This window comes from Vidua macroura, chromosome Z, assembly GCF_024509145.1.
Source record: "Vidua macroura isolate BioBank_ID:100142 chromosome Z, ASM2450914v1, whole genome shotgun sequence".
NCBI classification, from domain to species: domain Eukaryota; kingdom Metazoa; phylum Chordata; class Aves; order Passeriformes; family Viduidae; genus Vidua; species Vidua macroura.
This window is the reverse complement of record NC_071611.1, coordinates 74986794-75000016: the sequence shown is the minus strand read 5'-3', so window position 1 is coordinate 75000016 and position 13223 is coordinate 74986794. Positions and strand designations below refer to the sequence as shown.

Genomic DNA, 13223 nt, shown 5'->3' with positions numbered 1-13223 from the left:
CCCAACTAACCCTTGAGTTGCTCTGGAAGTGTCTGAGTAGAAGCAGGGAATACTTCCTTGCTCAGCTCTGGTCAGCTGGCTTCCCCTCAGGATTTCAGGCCTTGGAGAGCAGCCAATAGGAACTGCATTCCAGCCCTTCACAGACAGACCTTGTCTCTGCCATGCAGAGCAGCTCAGGATTCTTCTCAACAAACTTGGCTCATGTCACAGTTAAGGGTGTAGTCGAAGCAGTGACTGTAGCTACCTAGACAGGGCATGGAGAGGGGTAGGTCCCTGCAGGCAACAGTGGCTCCTCCGTAGCCCACAAGGCGGTGAACTGCGCCTTGGGACCTCTCCCTCTGCTGACAACAGGGAGCCTGCACAGGCTCTGTGCACAAAGGGGCTGACTTTTGCACCAGTAGCACTAAGGGACATCATGCTACCGCTTATCTCACAGCAAGGGAAGTTCCCAGTCCCTGTGAGAATGCCAGGAAAACGGTGCCTGCATGGGAAAGTTCAGATCCCATTTCCCACGGGTCAGTGGCTGGGCTGAAGAGCTAGGTCATGGCAGGACTCCAGCCCACAGCATCTTCAGCCACAAAGGGCAAGTGCTGCCTGCTCAGAACCTTGCAGCTCTGCACTGCACCAAAGCTTTGCACTGAACCAACCAAAGCTGCCACTCCTTGGTGCAGGATGCTCAGGCCCTGCACTGACGACATGTGGAGGTTTGTTGTCCTTTGACAGGACACCTCCCCTTTAGCCTCCAGAGGAAGAGAGTGAGCCAGAGGAGGTGCTCTGCAGACAGGCAGCAGCGTGAGGGACAGGGAGTAACCTGTCATTTAGAACCTTATGTCTCCTGAGCTCTATCCTCAGCTCTCTTCAGCAGAAGTCATGAATTTGGAGACAAGTGGGATGCTCAGTCATTCAAACTCAATTCAAGTGCACTAATGAGACTAATGTTTGGACGGGATTGCATATGCTTCTGAAGGAGATGTTTCAGCCTGCCTACAATCAGCATGCAGCCTCCTGTCTGCAAAGCTTGACTTTCATTAATTATAACCTCTTCCGTGGAAAAGGAGGAAACGGATGGAATCCTTTTGGTAGTGTTCATGCATACATCGACTTAGTGGACTTTCTTTCGGCCTGCCAGGCTGGCACTCTACTGCAACAGGCCAAGGCCACAGCTTTCTCCACAATCCTCAGACACCAGGAATGTCAAGGGTGCCCGTCCCACTCACCGAAACGTGCCCTTGATTCCTTCCACGTCTGAGGCGACCTGCCGGGGACAAGGGAAAATGAACCAGGTGCTGTTAGAAATCTGTTTGTGCTGAGGAATCCCACAGAACAAGTCCACCCAAGCAGAGAGCATTTTCCTTTCGCAACCAATCCCTCCAGGAGCAACACTTCTTTAGCACAGCAAGCGAGACTGCAGGCCAATACTCTAGGCTGTGTCTACCTTTTGCTCGGCTTTGCCACTAAGGACCTAGAAACTTGGCTGAGAAGATGCAAATTGTTCCTTAGCAGTCAGTGCCTACATTGAAGCTCATTGTGCAGCCTGCAGCTAAAGCAGCTTTTTTCTCCTCTCTTTCCTGGACTTGCTCTTTCTTTTTGTAAATTGCATGCAGCATGTCCCACACGCTTGCTGTAAACAATTCCCCACAAAAGCTCCCACCAAGCCCCTCTTAGCGCTTGCACTTCTGTTGGGACACAGCACAGGCCCAGCTCCGGGGTTCAGGAGCACACACAAACTGCTCGGCACTTTGCCCTTCAGCGCAAAGCCAGTCGCTCTGGTAGCACACACAGGGGGTCCACTTAGACAGGCACATCCTTGAAGGATGGTATGCAGAAAAAAAATGCTTTTCCTCAGCTCTGGAGAGAACCAAACAGTTTCTAGAAGGACACCTGCAAAGCTCCCCCAGTCTGCATTTGGGAGGTTCCCACACCCTGCTGGGCAAGAGACACCCCCTTTTTAGGTGAAGCTGTTGACAGGAGCTTTACCAAACACACAGCATCTTTATGCCATTTTTGTTTCAACGTGCTGCCCCAAGGAAAAACTTCTATTTACCAGTCAAACGATGAAAAGCTTTCCGAGAAGCCGCCAATGAAAAGGCGCTGCTGACTGCTCTACGGACTCGCTCCATCGTTTGAGCAGTGCTGCTCGAGTCCGTAGGCCAGTAAAACAAATAGAAAAAACCCCCCTCTTGCACAAGTCCCCAGACTGTGCAAGGAAAAAGGGGAGCAACAGGACACTTGCACGACTCTACGGACTGTGCAAGAAAATACAGAAGCAAAAGGACACCCGCTGTAATCTGAGAACAGCACAGTCGAGGTGATCCTCCTGCCACGAGCGTGCCAAGGGCTGCTCTGGACGCTGAGGCCTTGCGGGCACCAGGAAACCTCCTGCTGACAGCGCTGTGACGTGGCAGCCCTCTGCTGACATCACAATAGCAGCTGCTCTGGGTCGGTCTGTGAATTCATGCATGGCAACCCAACCTTCTCAGCAGCTAAGACAGAAGAAAAGCTGGGAAAGTTCTCCTCTGCCCCAAAGCAGCACAAAACCCCCTTGCAGTCCAAAACCCACAGCTCAAAGGAACCAAGAGTAACACAAAACAGGCACCAAGCCCATACACCCACCCTGTACACCAAGCTGAACACTGAGAGACAACCAGGATGTGAGGAAACCAAAGGCCCCGTGCCCTTTTGGCCAGCAGTGCTTCTGACTAAAGCCAGTTTTAAATTTGCTTTTAAATTCTGTGGGTGAAATCGTGCTTTGCTAATATCCCAGAGAGTTCCCTAGATTGGAATGCCTGCCATTCCTGCCCATTTACTGCATGGCTGACATCAACCAGCAAATTGTAGGGCTCGCTGAAGGAAGAATGACACCTAAGTGGGGAGAAAAAGCCAAGTAACCAACCTGCTGCACACACAGCACACTGCTGCTGCACAATCACAGCACCTCAAAGAAGCCTTTGGGGCCTGTGACTCACTTCTGGCAGCTTTCTTGGGCACACATCTGGGAGTCACAGAGATCTGACTCTAATGGACACACAGAAAGAAGGAACAGGAAATCAAATCCCAGTGCGGGACACCGGAGAAGCTGGTGGGGGGAGGAAACCAATGTGGCAAAATGGGCAAGTCCCACCGAAAAAGGAGGAGACCCTGAGGCAGAGACCAAATAGCTCAGCTGGTGGGCACACCTTAGGAAGGCAGGCTCAGAAAAACAGAGCAACCACAAGCCTTCCAAAGTTCAGAAGCTTCCTTCCAGGCTGCATATTGTCCTGATGCAAATTCCCTCTGTGTGTCAGACTGGAAGTCAGGACAATGCTCAAGAAATGACTGATTAGATGACGAATGCCTTTGCATCTACAGACACCACATTTGCACCGTCCTAGTGTCCTAATCCCAAAGCTTTAAAATGTTGGTGGATGACCCTCATTTCCTCAGGGCTAGAGATCAGGGAGTAGTTTCAAGCATGCACTGCTTACAAAACAGTCCACAGAGCTATGCATACCGTTTTCTGCCCACCATTCACAAAACACTGCTGTTTCCTCAAATGAAAGCAACAGAAAGCTCTGGCAGCCTGCCCCCACCCCAAGAGTTTCCAGCCAATTTTTTCCTCTACTTTCTACGTCCTACGTCTTAGCAAAAGTGCTTTCTGCCTGCACAGTGAACTGGAGACAGACCATTTGTTCACGTGCAACAGCACGGGTTGGTGCTCCAGCCTGAGAGCTGGAACACAGGAGCTTGGGCAACTGAGCTTTGAGATGCAACAGAGCCAGAGAACGAAGCTGGCGGTGACTGCTTGGGGAGGAAAGTGGCCCAGCAATGGTACTGCACACAAGCTGTGGAGGAGGCACTCACTATCAGCATGACAGCCCTCATAATAGCACACAAACCCCCATAGTTTTACACATGTATTGGAGGCTGGTTGCTCTGCATGTATGTCTATACTGCTGGCTTTATGTGAAAAATGCCAATCACTTGTTTTAAAAATTTATAGAAGTTTAATAAAAATATAATGGTTATAAAAATAATAATACAAGTATAGTAAAAAGTTAGACAATTAGAGTTAGGACAGTTAATGAGACAATAACATCAAAGAGTTACAGCCCGGGCTGGGTACCTCTCTCTGGACAAAAATGAGCCAGAAAAAGGACCCCGTTAAAAGAGAATTTACTCTTTAAGAGGGGTAACCTGTTGCATATACAAAACACTTCATCATTATGCATATATTTTATTTAAAACAAGAAATTCATATGGTACTTGTCAAAAAGTTTCTGTTAATCCCCAGGCGCCTTTGAGTCTAAATCAGGCTTAAAGAACTTCGTTTCTGTTGATAAGGAAAACCATAAATTCCTCTTCTCTGGAAAATTATAATTGTTATCTCGGTGTGAAGAATTCCTTGATTATCTTCTCCTTTTCTAATAAAAAGAATATCTCACACACATAGTTTCTATTTTAACTACAAAAGATTAACTTTTATTACAAAGCTACATTTCCTATATTATTAAAATTTTAATACAGCATAACTTTCCAACCTAGCATAATACATATAGTAAATATCTGCGTAGAGCCATATAATATGCATTTTTCACACTTTATAACCTTTTGGAAGCAGTCAGAGCTAGCAGGATTCACCCAGCATCAGGAGCCGATGCAGCCTGGGAACCTGCTGATTTATGGAGGCTTCTGGCTTCCCAGGTGAAGCCAAGGCAAGCCCTGCTGCTGCTGCTGCTGCTGCTGCTCTGCCAGAGAGCTCCGGCTGGGCAGGGATGGCACCACTGTGCCGCGGGCTGTTTCTCCTTCCAGAGCTGGGCGCTGCTTTTGAGCCAGTAGTGGCAGCTGGTGGGAGAACAAATGGGCCTTTTCCTGCGTCAGCACTTATGGACGCACTAGGCCCACCTTCAGGGGAGACTTTCGGCCCCCTCAAAGGAAAGCAGAGGGACACAGTTGGAAAAGGCTTCCTTTCAAGCCGCGCTCGCTCTTGGAAAAGGGAGCCGAGCGCCAGGACGAGCAGCAGGGCCCGATCCCGCCCCCGTGCCTGCAGTGAGGGGCGGCTGCCGCTGGGGGGCGCCATGGGAAGGGAGCGCCCCTGCGCGGGCCGGGCGGGGCGGGGCAGCCGCCAGGGGGCGCCTGGGGCGGGGCGGGGCCCCTCTGTGAGGGGGGAGAGCCTCGGGCAGCTGCGAAGCAGCGCGGAGCCACAAACGGGACTGACCGTCCGCAAGGACAGCGCCAGGGCAATGGACAGCGCCCAGGCACAGCACAGCTTAAGCGCAGGCTGACCGGGAAGGCAATCTTCCCATGCACTGCAGGATTTAGGCGTTTTGATGCCACAGCCCTGCCATGAGCTGGCTGGGCACAAAGCCGCCCCGAGCACCGGTGCCTCCTCTCCAGGCTTCCTGCAGTGCCTTTGCTGACAGGGTCCAGTCAGCCAGGCTGGGGGCAGGCTCAGCTGACATTACAAAGCCATGCTGTCCAAATCAAAAAAAGACAAAAGGCAAACCAGAAGGGAAATATTACTTCCCATGCTGAGTTCCTCACAGGTGGAGGCCGGATTCCTCTGGTTCCCAGAAAGATGCAGATGTTTTAGTTGTATGCTTAGGAAGATCAAAGGGAGACATCTGTGTGGCACAGTCAGATAAAACTGCCCTGCAGGCAGTTTTCAGGAGGAAGCCAGCAGCCCCTCTGCTGCATGTTCCTCTGGTACCAGGCACGCTGTACTGCTACTGCCCGCTGGTAAATACTCCTGGAATACTAAGCATTGGCCTCAATCCCTGCACAGATCGTGCTCTAGGAAAGCACACCAAGGCCTTGCTGATTCTGCAGTACAACTGAGTTGCTTCTTGCCACTGGTAATAGCTGCCAGTGCAGTGCTGTCAGAGAATAAGCGGTCAGGTACAGAACAGAGCCCGGTTTACTCAGCGTCTGCCACCAGCTGTTGGGACAAAAGGTGGATTGATCTACTGCTCTGTGGGTCTGAAGTCAAAGACAATCATGTCCTGTCTTGAGTGAGGTCAGCAGCTTGTAACGGGGCTCAGTCTGGCTCTGTCTTCTTCACAGTGGCTGTCAGTGGCCATTTGTGGGCTTTGCCGAGCTTTTTGTCATACCTGCCCTGCCACTGACAGCTGGTGTGACTGCAGAGGCTGGAGCCTTCCTTAGCTGTGAGGTTGCAGCTGCCGTCCTGTTGCTGCAGCTTTGCCTGGACTGATGAAAGGATCAGCATCTCATTTGTGCAGGTGTCTGTGTCACGGCAGCGCCTGAGGAGCGGCGCTGTCCTTGTTCCCCGTCTGGGCTGTGCCCATTTGGGAAGATGGGGCACGTGGGTGGTGTTCAAGGGGCTGAGTCCAGTGCCAGTGACTGCTGCACGCCAGGCTGAAGACAAGGCCTTGTAGTTCTTCACTACATGGGGAATGGGCAAAGTCATCTTCAGAACTTAGCCTGCTCATCAATGAAGAGGGTCCTAATTCTTAGAGCCACTGTTCTTGGTTATAGCATGAGCTGCTTCTCTCTAAAAATGTCAAGGCATTCTTTAGGCAAACTGCTGAGAGGTAGAGAAGGTGCCCTCCTCTCCCGGAATTCACTTTGCAATATTCTTTCTGCTCTGGAAAAAACAGCAGAAAAAAATTGATAAAAATTCATCCCAGATCTGAGGGTGCATTGAAACTTTGGAAGTATGAAAGCTTTTGTTGAATCTCACAAGACAGTGTTTCTTCCCAGGAAAATGAAGTGTCCTGATTTTCCAGCCCTCCTTCCTGTTTCTGGATGACAACCACTTGCCTTGGTGCCTGTTCTTTTCTGGTCTCTGTCTGCTCTGATGCTTTTTCCATGGGCTTAGTTTCCTCTCAAGGCAACCCTTCAATGGAGTGTGGAGAATCAGGCTCTGTGCAGGCCAGGTGTGCTACAGAGCTGCCTGTCTTGCTGGGGCTGCTGTTGTTGTTCTTGTTGATGTGAGTGGAGCTGGGTTTCAGATCTCCTGGAAGTCAGGATCTCTGTTTTGAAGTGTGCTTCTTGCATTTTGTTTTTCAGGGCGTGTGGTGAGTGTGGGAGATCCAGAGAAGAAGTACACTGGATGGAGACCTATTGGCAGTGGGTGAGTGCAGCCACGCTTACTTCTACAGAACCATGGGCCAGGTATTTTGGTGCTGCAATATCACGTGGGAAGTCAGGCAAGCTGCAAGCATCTTCAGCCCCTGGCTTTAGTCTGTCCCTGTCTCAGTGCTGAGGCAGTACAAGACATCATGAAAGATCACTGGATGCTGACGACATCTTGCCTGCCTCAAGGAGCAGGACCTGGAAGCCTTCCTGTCCCTCAAACATGTGGCGCCAGTTTGCCTATTTTCCCAGGAGACATAGTTTTGTACGATTCAAAGTAATTTGGCCACACTCATGAAGGAAGAAGAACCTGAGAGAGCAGCGTCCCACCTGATAGCTGTCAGATAGCAGCTGTCAGTAGCATTTCTTAGTAGTATTTTGCTGAAAACAACATTCCGTGGTCAGGAAAATAAGGAAGGCTGTGTGGTGTTGCCTGAGTTTGGCAGGTAGGATGAAAAGAGAGTGGTGAGAAGGCCCAGCAGGACTGTATGTTTCATTGCCTGGAAAGGCATGCCACAGGCACAGATGCCAGAAGGAAAAGGCGAAGAAAACACCCGCATGCACAGTCTAGTGTGTACATTTGAGATTTGTAGCAGCCCTTTCTCTTCCGGTTGCACCCAGCTTTTCCCTTGGACACTCTGCGTGGCAGAGGGCTGCTGGGCTGCTGTGCCTTTGGCTGAAGAGTAGACAAAGCCTGGTGGTTTTGAGGCACTGCAGGCAGCAGAGAGCTCCTGCCTGGGCTGCCTTTTGCTTCTCAGCACTGACCAACTTCTCTGTTCTTGCCACTGTTCTGTTTCCAGGGGGTTTGGAACCGTTTATAAGGCCTTCAACGCTGCCACAGGACGAGCAGTAAGTGCCAACAGCCCATTCAGATTTTGCAGCCCTTGAGTGCTTTCCCTTGTGATGTGATCCGTGGCCAAAGCTTTGGGCCGCCTAACTCTTTGCTGCAAAGGCTGTCCCACAGAAGCAGCCTGTCCAGAGGCAGGCTGCAAAATGCATTTGGGACAGACTTTGTCCTCCCTCCCTACCTGAATGAATGCAAGGATGGCGCTGGTGCCTTTCAGAGAAGGACACGCTGGCTTGGACTTCCTGGATAAACATGCATAGATTAGCAGATGGCAAGAGCCGTCATTCCAGCCCAATTCCTCTTAAGCCCAGGTTCAGACACAGATAGGATTTCCCATTGTTTTCCATCACGTGGTTCAGTTTGAAAATATAATGCAAGTCCTAAAGAAGGAGAGATCTTGTTTGGAGCACAGTTTTGCCTTTCAGTCCTAGGGAACCTAGTTCACACACACACACACACACACACACACACGCACAGATCAATGAGAAGAAATTGATGAAGAGCCTTAAATAATACAACCTTGTGTTGATCCTGTGTTGAAGACATGGTGTCTTGGAGAGTGCCGCTGCTCTTTGGGACGATAAGTTCATAGTCCTTGATTCTTGTTTTTGGCTCTCGGCAAATACAACTGCATCTTTCTGGTAGTTCATTATCCACCTGCAGTGCTGCGCTCAGGAACTGCACTTGGAGGGAGGTGGAGGAGGCGTCCGAAAGCCCAAAGCCCTGCTTATGACCTGCCGTGCATCCACAGGGTACCACATAAAGGGTTATTCATTCTTAAAGCCACTAAAGAATTACAAATGACAATAATTCCACGGTGTAAACCGTGTTCAAGATTGTTCTTCAGAGTTGCGAAGCCCAAACTGAAGAAGTTAGGATGTGCTAGGATTGTAACTTTACTTTGAGTCGCCTTGGAGTTCTTTTTTGGACAGCATGGTCCCTGTCATGTAGGTGTGTGTTTCCTTTGGCACCCAGTCAAGAATGGCAGCCATCTCCAAAAGGCTGGTGAAAGCCCCTAGAAATGCTAACGTATTTCCAGTGGTTTCAATTTACCTTCACAGGAGCAAAATTACTTTTGGCTTGCAAAAGATGTGTAAATGATAATAGTAGTGATAAACAAAGTCTGTTTGAGAAGTCTGCAGGTGCAGAGAGTGCTGTTAGCGCTTTGTGGTTGATGGTTTAGTGTCCATTTCTACCGAGGTGACAAGGCATCCAGGCCCGTGAGTGCACGGAGAAAGAGGCTCTCGTAATGTCCGCTCCTGATGGCTTTTCAATGTCATTGTAGGTGGCCGTAAAGCAACTTAATCTCCAGCGCCAGGGCTGCGAGGATGTGTTGAAGGAAATCCTGGTCATGAAAGAATATAAGAACCCCAATATTGTCACCTACCTAGAAAGGTAAATATTCTGGCAGAAAATGGATCTTTCAATTAACATCAATCTAGTCCTGCACAAGGCATGGGAGGAGATTGCATTTTGTTCCCATGAATGCTTCCTGGCAGAAATATCTTGAAGATTGATCTCAGAAACCTGTCTCTCTTACTAAGCCAGCAGCATGCATGTTCACTCTCTGCATGTTGTTTTGCTCTTTTGGGGTGTGATTTCTTCCAAGCGTCGAGGAGAAGTGCCGAGAAAGCATCACAGAAAGGATTTCCCTTGCGCCATTCCCACTGGTTTCCATTGCCTTGCATGCCAAAAGACTAGGCTAGGAGAAACATAATTTGCCAGGTTTGAAATTGTTTTTCCTGTTTGTGACTGTCCTTTCTGCAAGGTTTTCCAAAGGGTGTTGGCAGTGCTGCACACCCACCTGCCCTTCACAGTAAAAGCTGTGAAGACTGTGCCTCCTTGCTGCTGGACTTAATGGTGCAATTTGTGTATGAAGATTATGAAGCAGCTGCCGGGATGTGTCCGCTTCCAGATTAATCTTTGCCATCACAAAACTGCCCTTTTCCACTGTTTGCCACCTAAGCCTCCTCCTTTTCCACGGATGTGCCTTCCTCATTCAGACGGCACAGATGGCAAGCAGTGGATAGCCTGGGTGGAGTGTGTCTTCATTTGATTCCGTCTTCATTTACCAGTGACCTGGAAACAAAACTCAGCTGCAGTCTTTCCTTCATCCGGCACTTCAGCTGTGCACATTCAGCTCCACGCTGTTGCTTTCATCTTGCAGCTACCTTGTCAGTGAGGATGTCCTGGTGGTGTTGGAGTATATGGATGGAGGCTCCTTAGCTGATGTGGTCAGCATGAAAAGGATGGCTGTAGGACACATAGCAACAGTGTGTCGGGAGGTAAGGGGCCCTGCTTGTGCTTGGGATGGCTTGGACAGGCTCGTCCCTCAAAAGCGCTGCAAAGCGAGTGATTCCATGTTCAGAGCTTTCTTTCTGTGTTGCTCTCATGCTTTGGAGAAGAAAGAGCATTGGGAGTGAACTGCCTGCCAGTGTCCCTGCCCTTACTATAGTCTGTTCTTTACTCTTCTAGACCATTGTTGAACTCCCTGTCTCGTTTTCATTTGTATTTTCTGTTCTGCACTTTGCCTCTCCAAGCCTTTGCCCAAACCCTTTCTGCATTGCCTTCTTTGCCTGTAAGTGCAAAGGTGCTGGTGTCCAAGTTTTAAACCAGCAGCAAAGCCAAAGAGAGACTCATCTGTCACAGTCCCAACTTCAAAGGATGGCACGGCACCCACCATGCTGCTTGCTACTGAAAACTGACAAATGAGCTCCTTCCAAGTCTGCTGTTGAGGAAGCCCTATAACCCTTGTCCTCCAGCCTCCCACCCGACAGTGATCCCCTTGTACCCAAGGCAGGAACTTTTCCTCTTTTGGCAAACCATTGCTTGTCCTCCAGACAGGGAGAGCGCATCCAGTGCAGCAGGGATCATTCTGATTGGCTTTGCAGGGGACAGTCTTGAGCAAGGACTGATGTTTCCCTCTCAAGCGCTAATATGCCTTGCCTTGGAAAGATCCTGCTCTCCTCCTCGTGTTGCAGCAGCAAGCACTTCCTCTTGCCAGCGCTCACTGCTCCTTTGAGATCTGTGAATCTTCAGGAGCAGTGTCCTTTTGTGTGTGATGAAATCAGATCAGGCTAACTTTTGGCCTCCTGTTTCTTTTTTCTCTCCCAGAGCCTGCAATGCCTGGCTTTCCTTCATGCCAACCAGGTGATCCACAGAGACATCAAAAGTGACAACATCCTTCTGGGCCGGGATGGCTCCGTCAAGCTGGGTGGGTGTTCTGGGTCAGGCGCAGCGCTCCGGGCAGGCGGTGTGGGGCTGCTTTTGAGCGGCTGCCGGGTGCCCAGCAGTGGCGCTGGTGAGAGGGCAGGGAGCACTCTGGGAGCCCAGGGCGCAGCTGTAAGGGGCTGAGTGGTCTAGAGAGCAAGAAGGTAGCAAGAGTAACTTTGGTTTGTGTGTGTGTTCCTTCCAAAGGGAGAGAGTTACAGTGTAAACGTCCCGGTGCCTGAGGAAAAGCCAGGGTGGGAATCCTGGGGTGGGGGGGTTGCTAAGTGGACAATTGCCCATGTCCTTGGCTGCAGCCCTGAGGAATGAGAGCCCAGCTGCTTTTCCAGCTCGATTCAGCACTGCATTCTGAGACGTAGAGTGAGGAAGCCTTTTCCTTGGTTCCCTACTTGAAGCAGTGTTTGTTTTTCTCCTCAGCTGATTTTGGCCTCTGTGCTCCGCTCAGCCCTGAGCAGAGTAAACGGAGGTCGATGGTCGGGACCACTTGCTGGATGGCACCCGAGGTGGTGAGAAGAGAGCCATACGGCCCCAAAGTGGACATCTGGTCCCTTGGCATCGTGGGAATAGAAATGGCCAAAGGAGAGGTTCCTTATATTCGGGAAACCAGTGAGAGGGTAAGGTGCAAATACGCTCAGAGAGCGGTGTCCTTCTCCTGTGTGTCCATTAGACAAAATCCCATGCCCACAGCTTAAAGTGCTTCCACCAAGGCCCACTTGTAAAACCGTCCTTGGGGCTGGCATCAGCTGTCAAGGCAAGACCTGTTGCAGCTTGGAAGAGCTGGGGCTGCACTGGAGCCTTTTTTCCTTTGGGAGGGAAGGCTCATCTCTAAGCATCTGCTAGGCAAGAAATTGCCACTGCAGGCTGGAGCTTAAAAGATGGGGTCTAGGTGAGCACTGAAGGATATGGAAGAATCACGTAGAGTCTCATGTTTCCTTTGGCTTCAGGCTAACTACCTGATAGGCAAGCAAGGGGTACCAGACCTGCACATGCTCAGGCTGCCCTCTGGCTTGTGTGAATTTCTGGGCTGCTGCCTGCAGATGGATGTGGACAGGAGAGGCTCTGCCAAGGAACTTCTGCAGGTACAAGGCAAAGCGGCTGCAGCCCAAAGAGCTGCTCCCTGTCAGGGTTTGTTCCTTGGCCAAACTCCAGGGCTTCCGATGGGACCCCCACATAGTAATATCCACTCTGGGTGCTTTTCCAATGAAAACCAAGCAGGATCCAAGACTGGTTGAGATTAGAAGGGACCGGTGAAGGTCATCTAGTCCAAAACCCCAGTCACTGGCAAAGACATCTTCAAGTGGATCAGGTTGCTCAGGGTCCCATTCAAGCTGACCTTGAATGTTGCCGGGCTTGGGGCTCCTCCCAGCTCTCTGGGCAGCCTGTGCCAGTGTTTCAGCACTTTCCTCGTAAACGCTTTCTTCCTTAGAGCCAATCGAGTGTCTTGTAGCTTAAAACCATTCACCCTTGTCCTCTTACAATTGGCCCTACTAAAAGATTTGTCCCCATTCTTCTTAGAAGGCCCTACGAATATTGAAAGGTCTCCTTGGGGCTTGCTCTTCTCCAGGCTAAACAAGCACAACTCTCCCAGCCGTTCCTCAGAGGAGAGCTCCCAGCTTCTGGTCATTTCTGTGACCCTCTTTTGTTCTCAGGTGGTGTATTCATGTTTACCTGGTAGCAAAGGAACTGAAGTATTGCAATGCCAGGGACGGGGGCTTGAAGAACACAACAAAAGCAGTCTAGAACCAAGCGGTTCTAGATTGGTCCGTGGGAAGGCAGGGGCTGTGGGGGAGCTCACTGTGAGCATCCGAGGGCACTCAGCTTGTCCCTCCTGCCCCAGCCTTAGAGGTTTCTGCCAGCCAGACGGGGACAGCTGAGCAGGAGTTGTGCCAGCCCCATGTGCTGCCTGGCCCGCTCAAGTAGATGAGAATTGCTGCGGCTTTGCTGCCAGGTTTTTTGGCAGACAAGGAGCTGGTGACCAGGCCATTTCCTTGGCTGTTCCTGCTGAGAAGGAAGATGGCAGCCAGCACAGGAGCGGGGGGCATGCCAAGGCAGACACTGCTCTTCCTGCAAGCCAGAG

At 50.6% G+C, this 13223-nt stretch overlaps 1 protein-coding gene across 1 annotated transcript; it reads left to right on the top strand.

Annotated features, from left to right (window-relative positions):
- The first annotated feature begins 1605 nt into the window (after positions 1-1605).
- Positions 1606-12593, top strand: LOC128822368 (serine/threonine-protein kinase PAK 3-like). Its single transcript, XM_054004065.1, has 6 exons — positions 1606-1623; positions 9204-9313; positions 10086-10203; positions 11033-11132; positions 11564-11760; positions 12573-12593. Exons 1-6 carry the CDS (start codon positions 1606-1608, stop codon positions 12591-12593), a joined length of 564 nt encoding a protein of 187 aa, XP_053860040.1.
- The last annotated feature ends 630 nt before the right edge of the window (positions 12594-13223 follow it).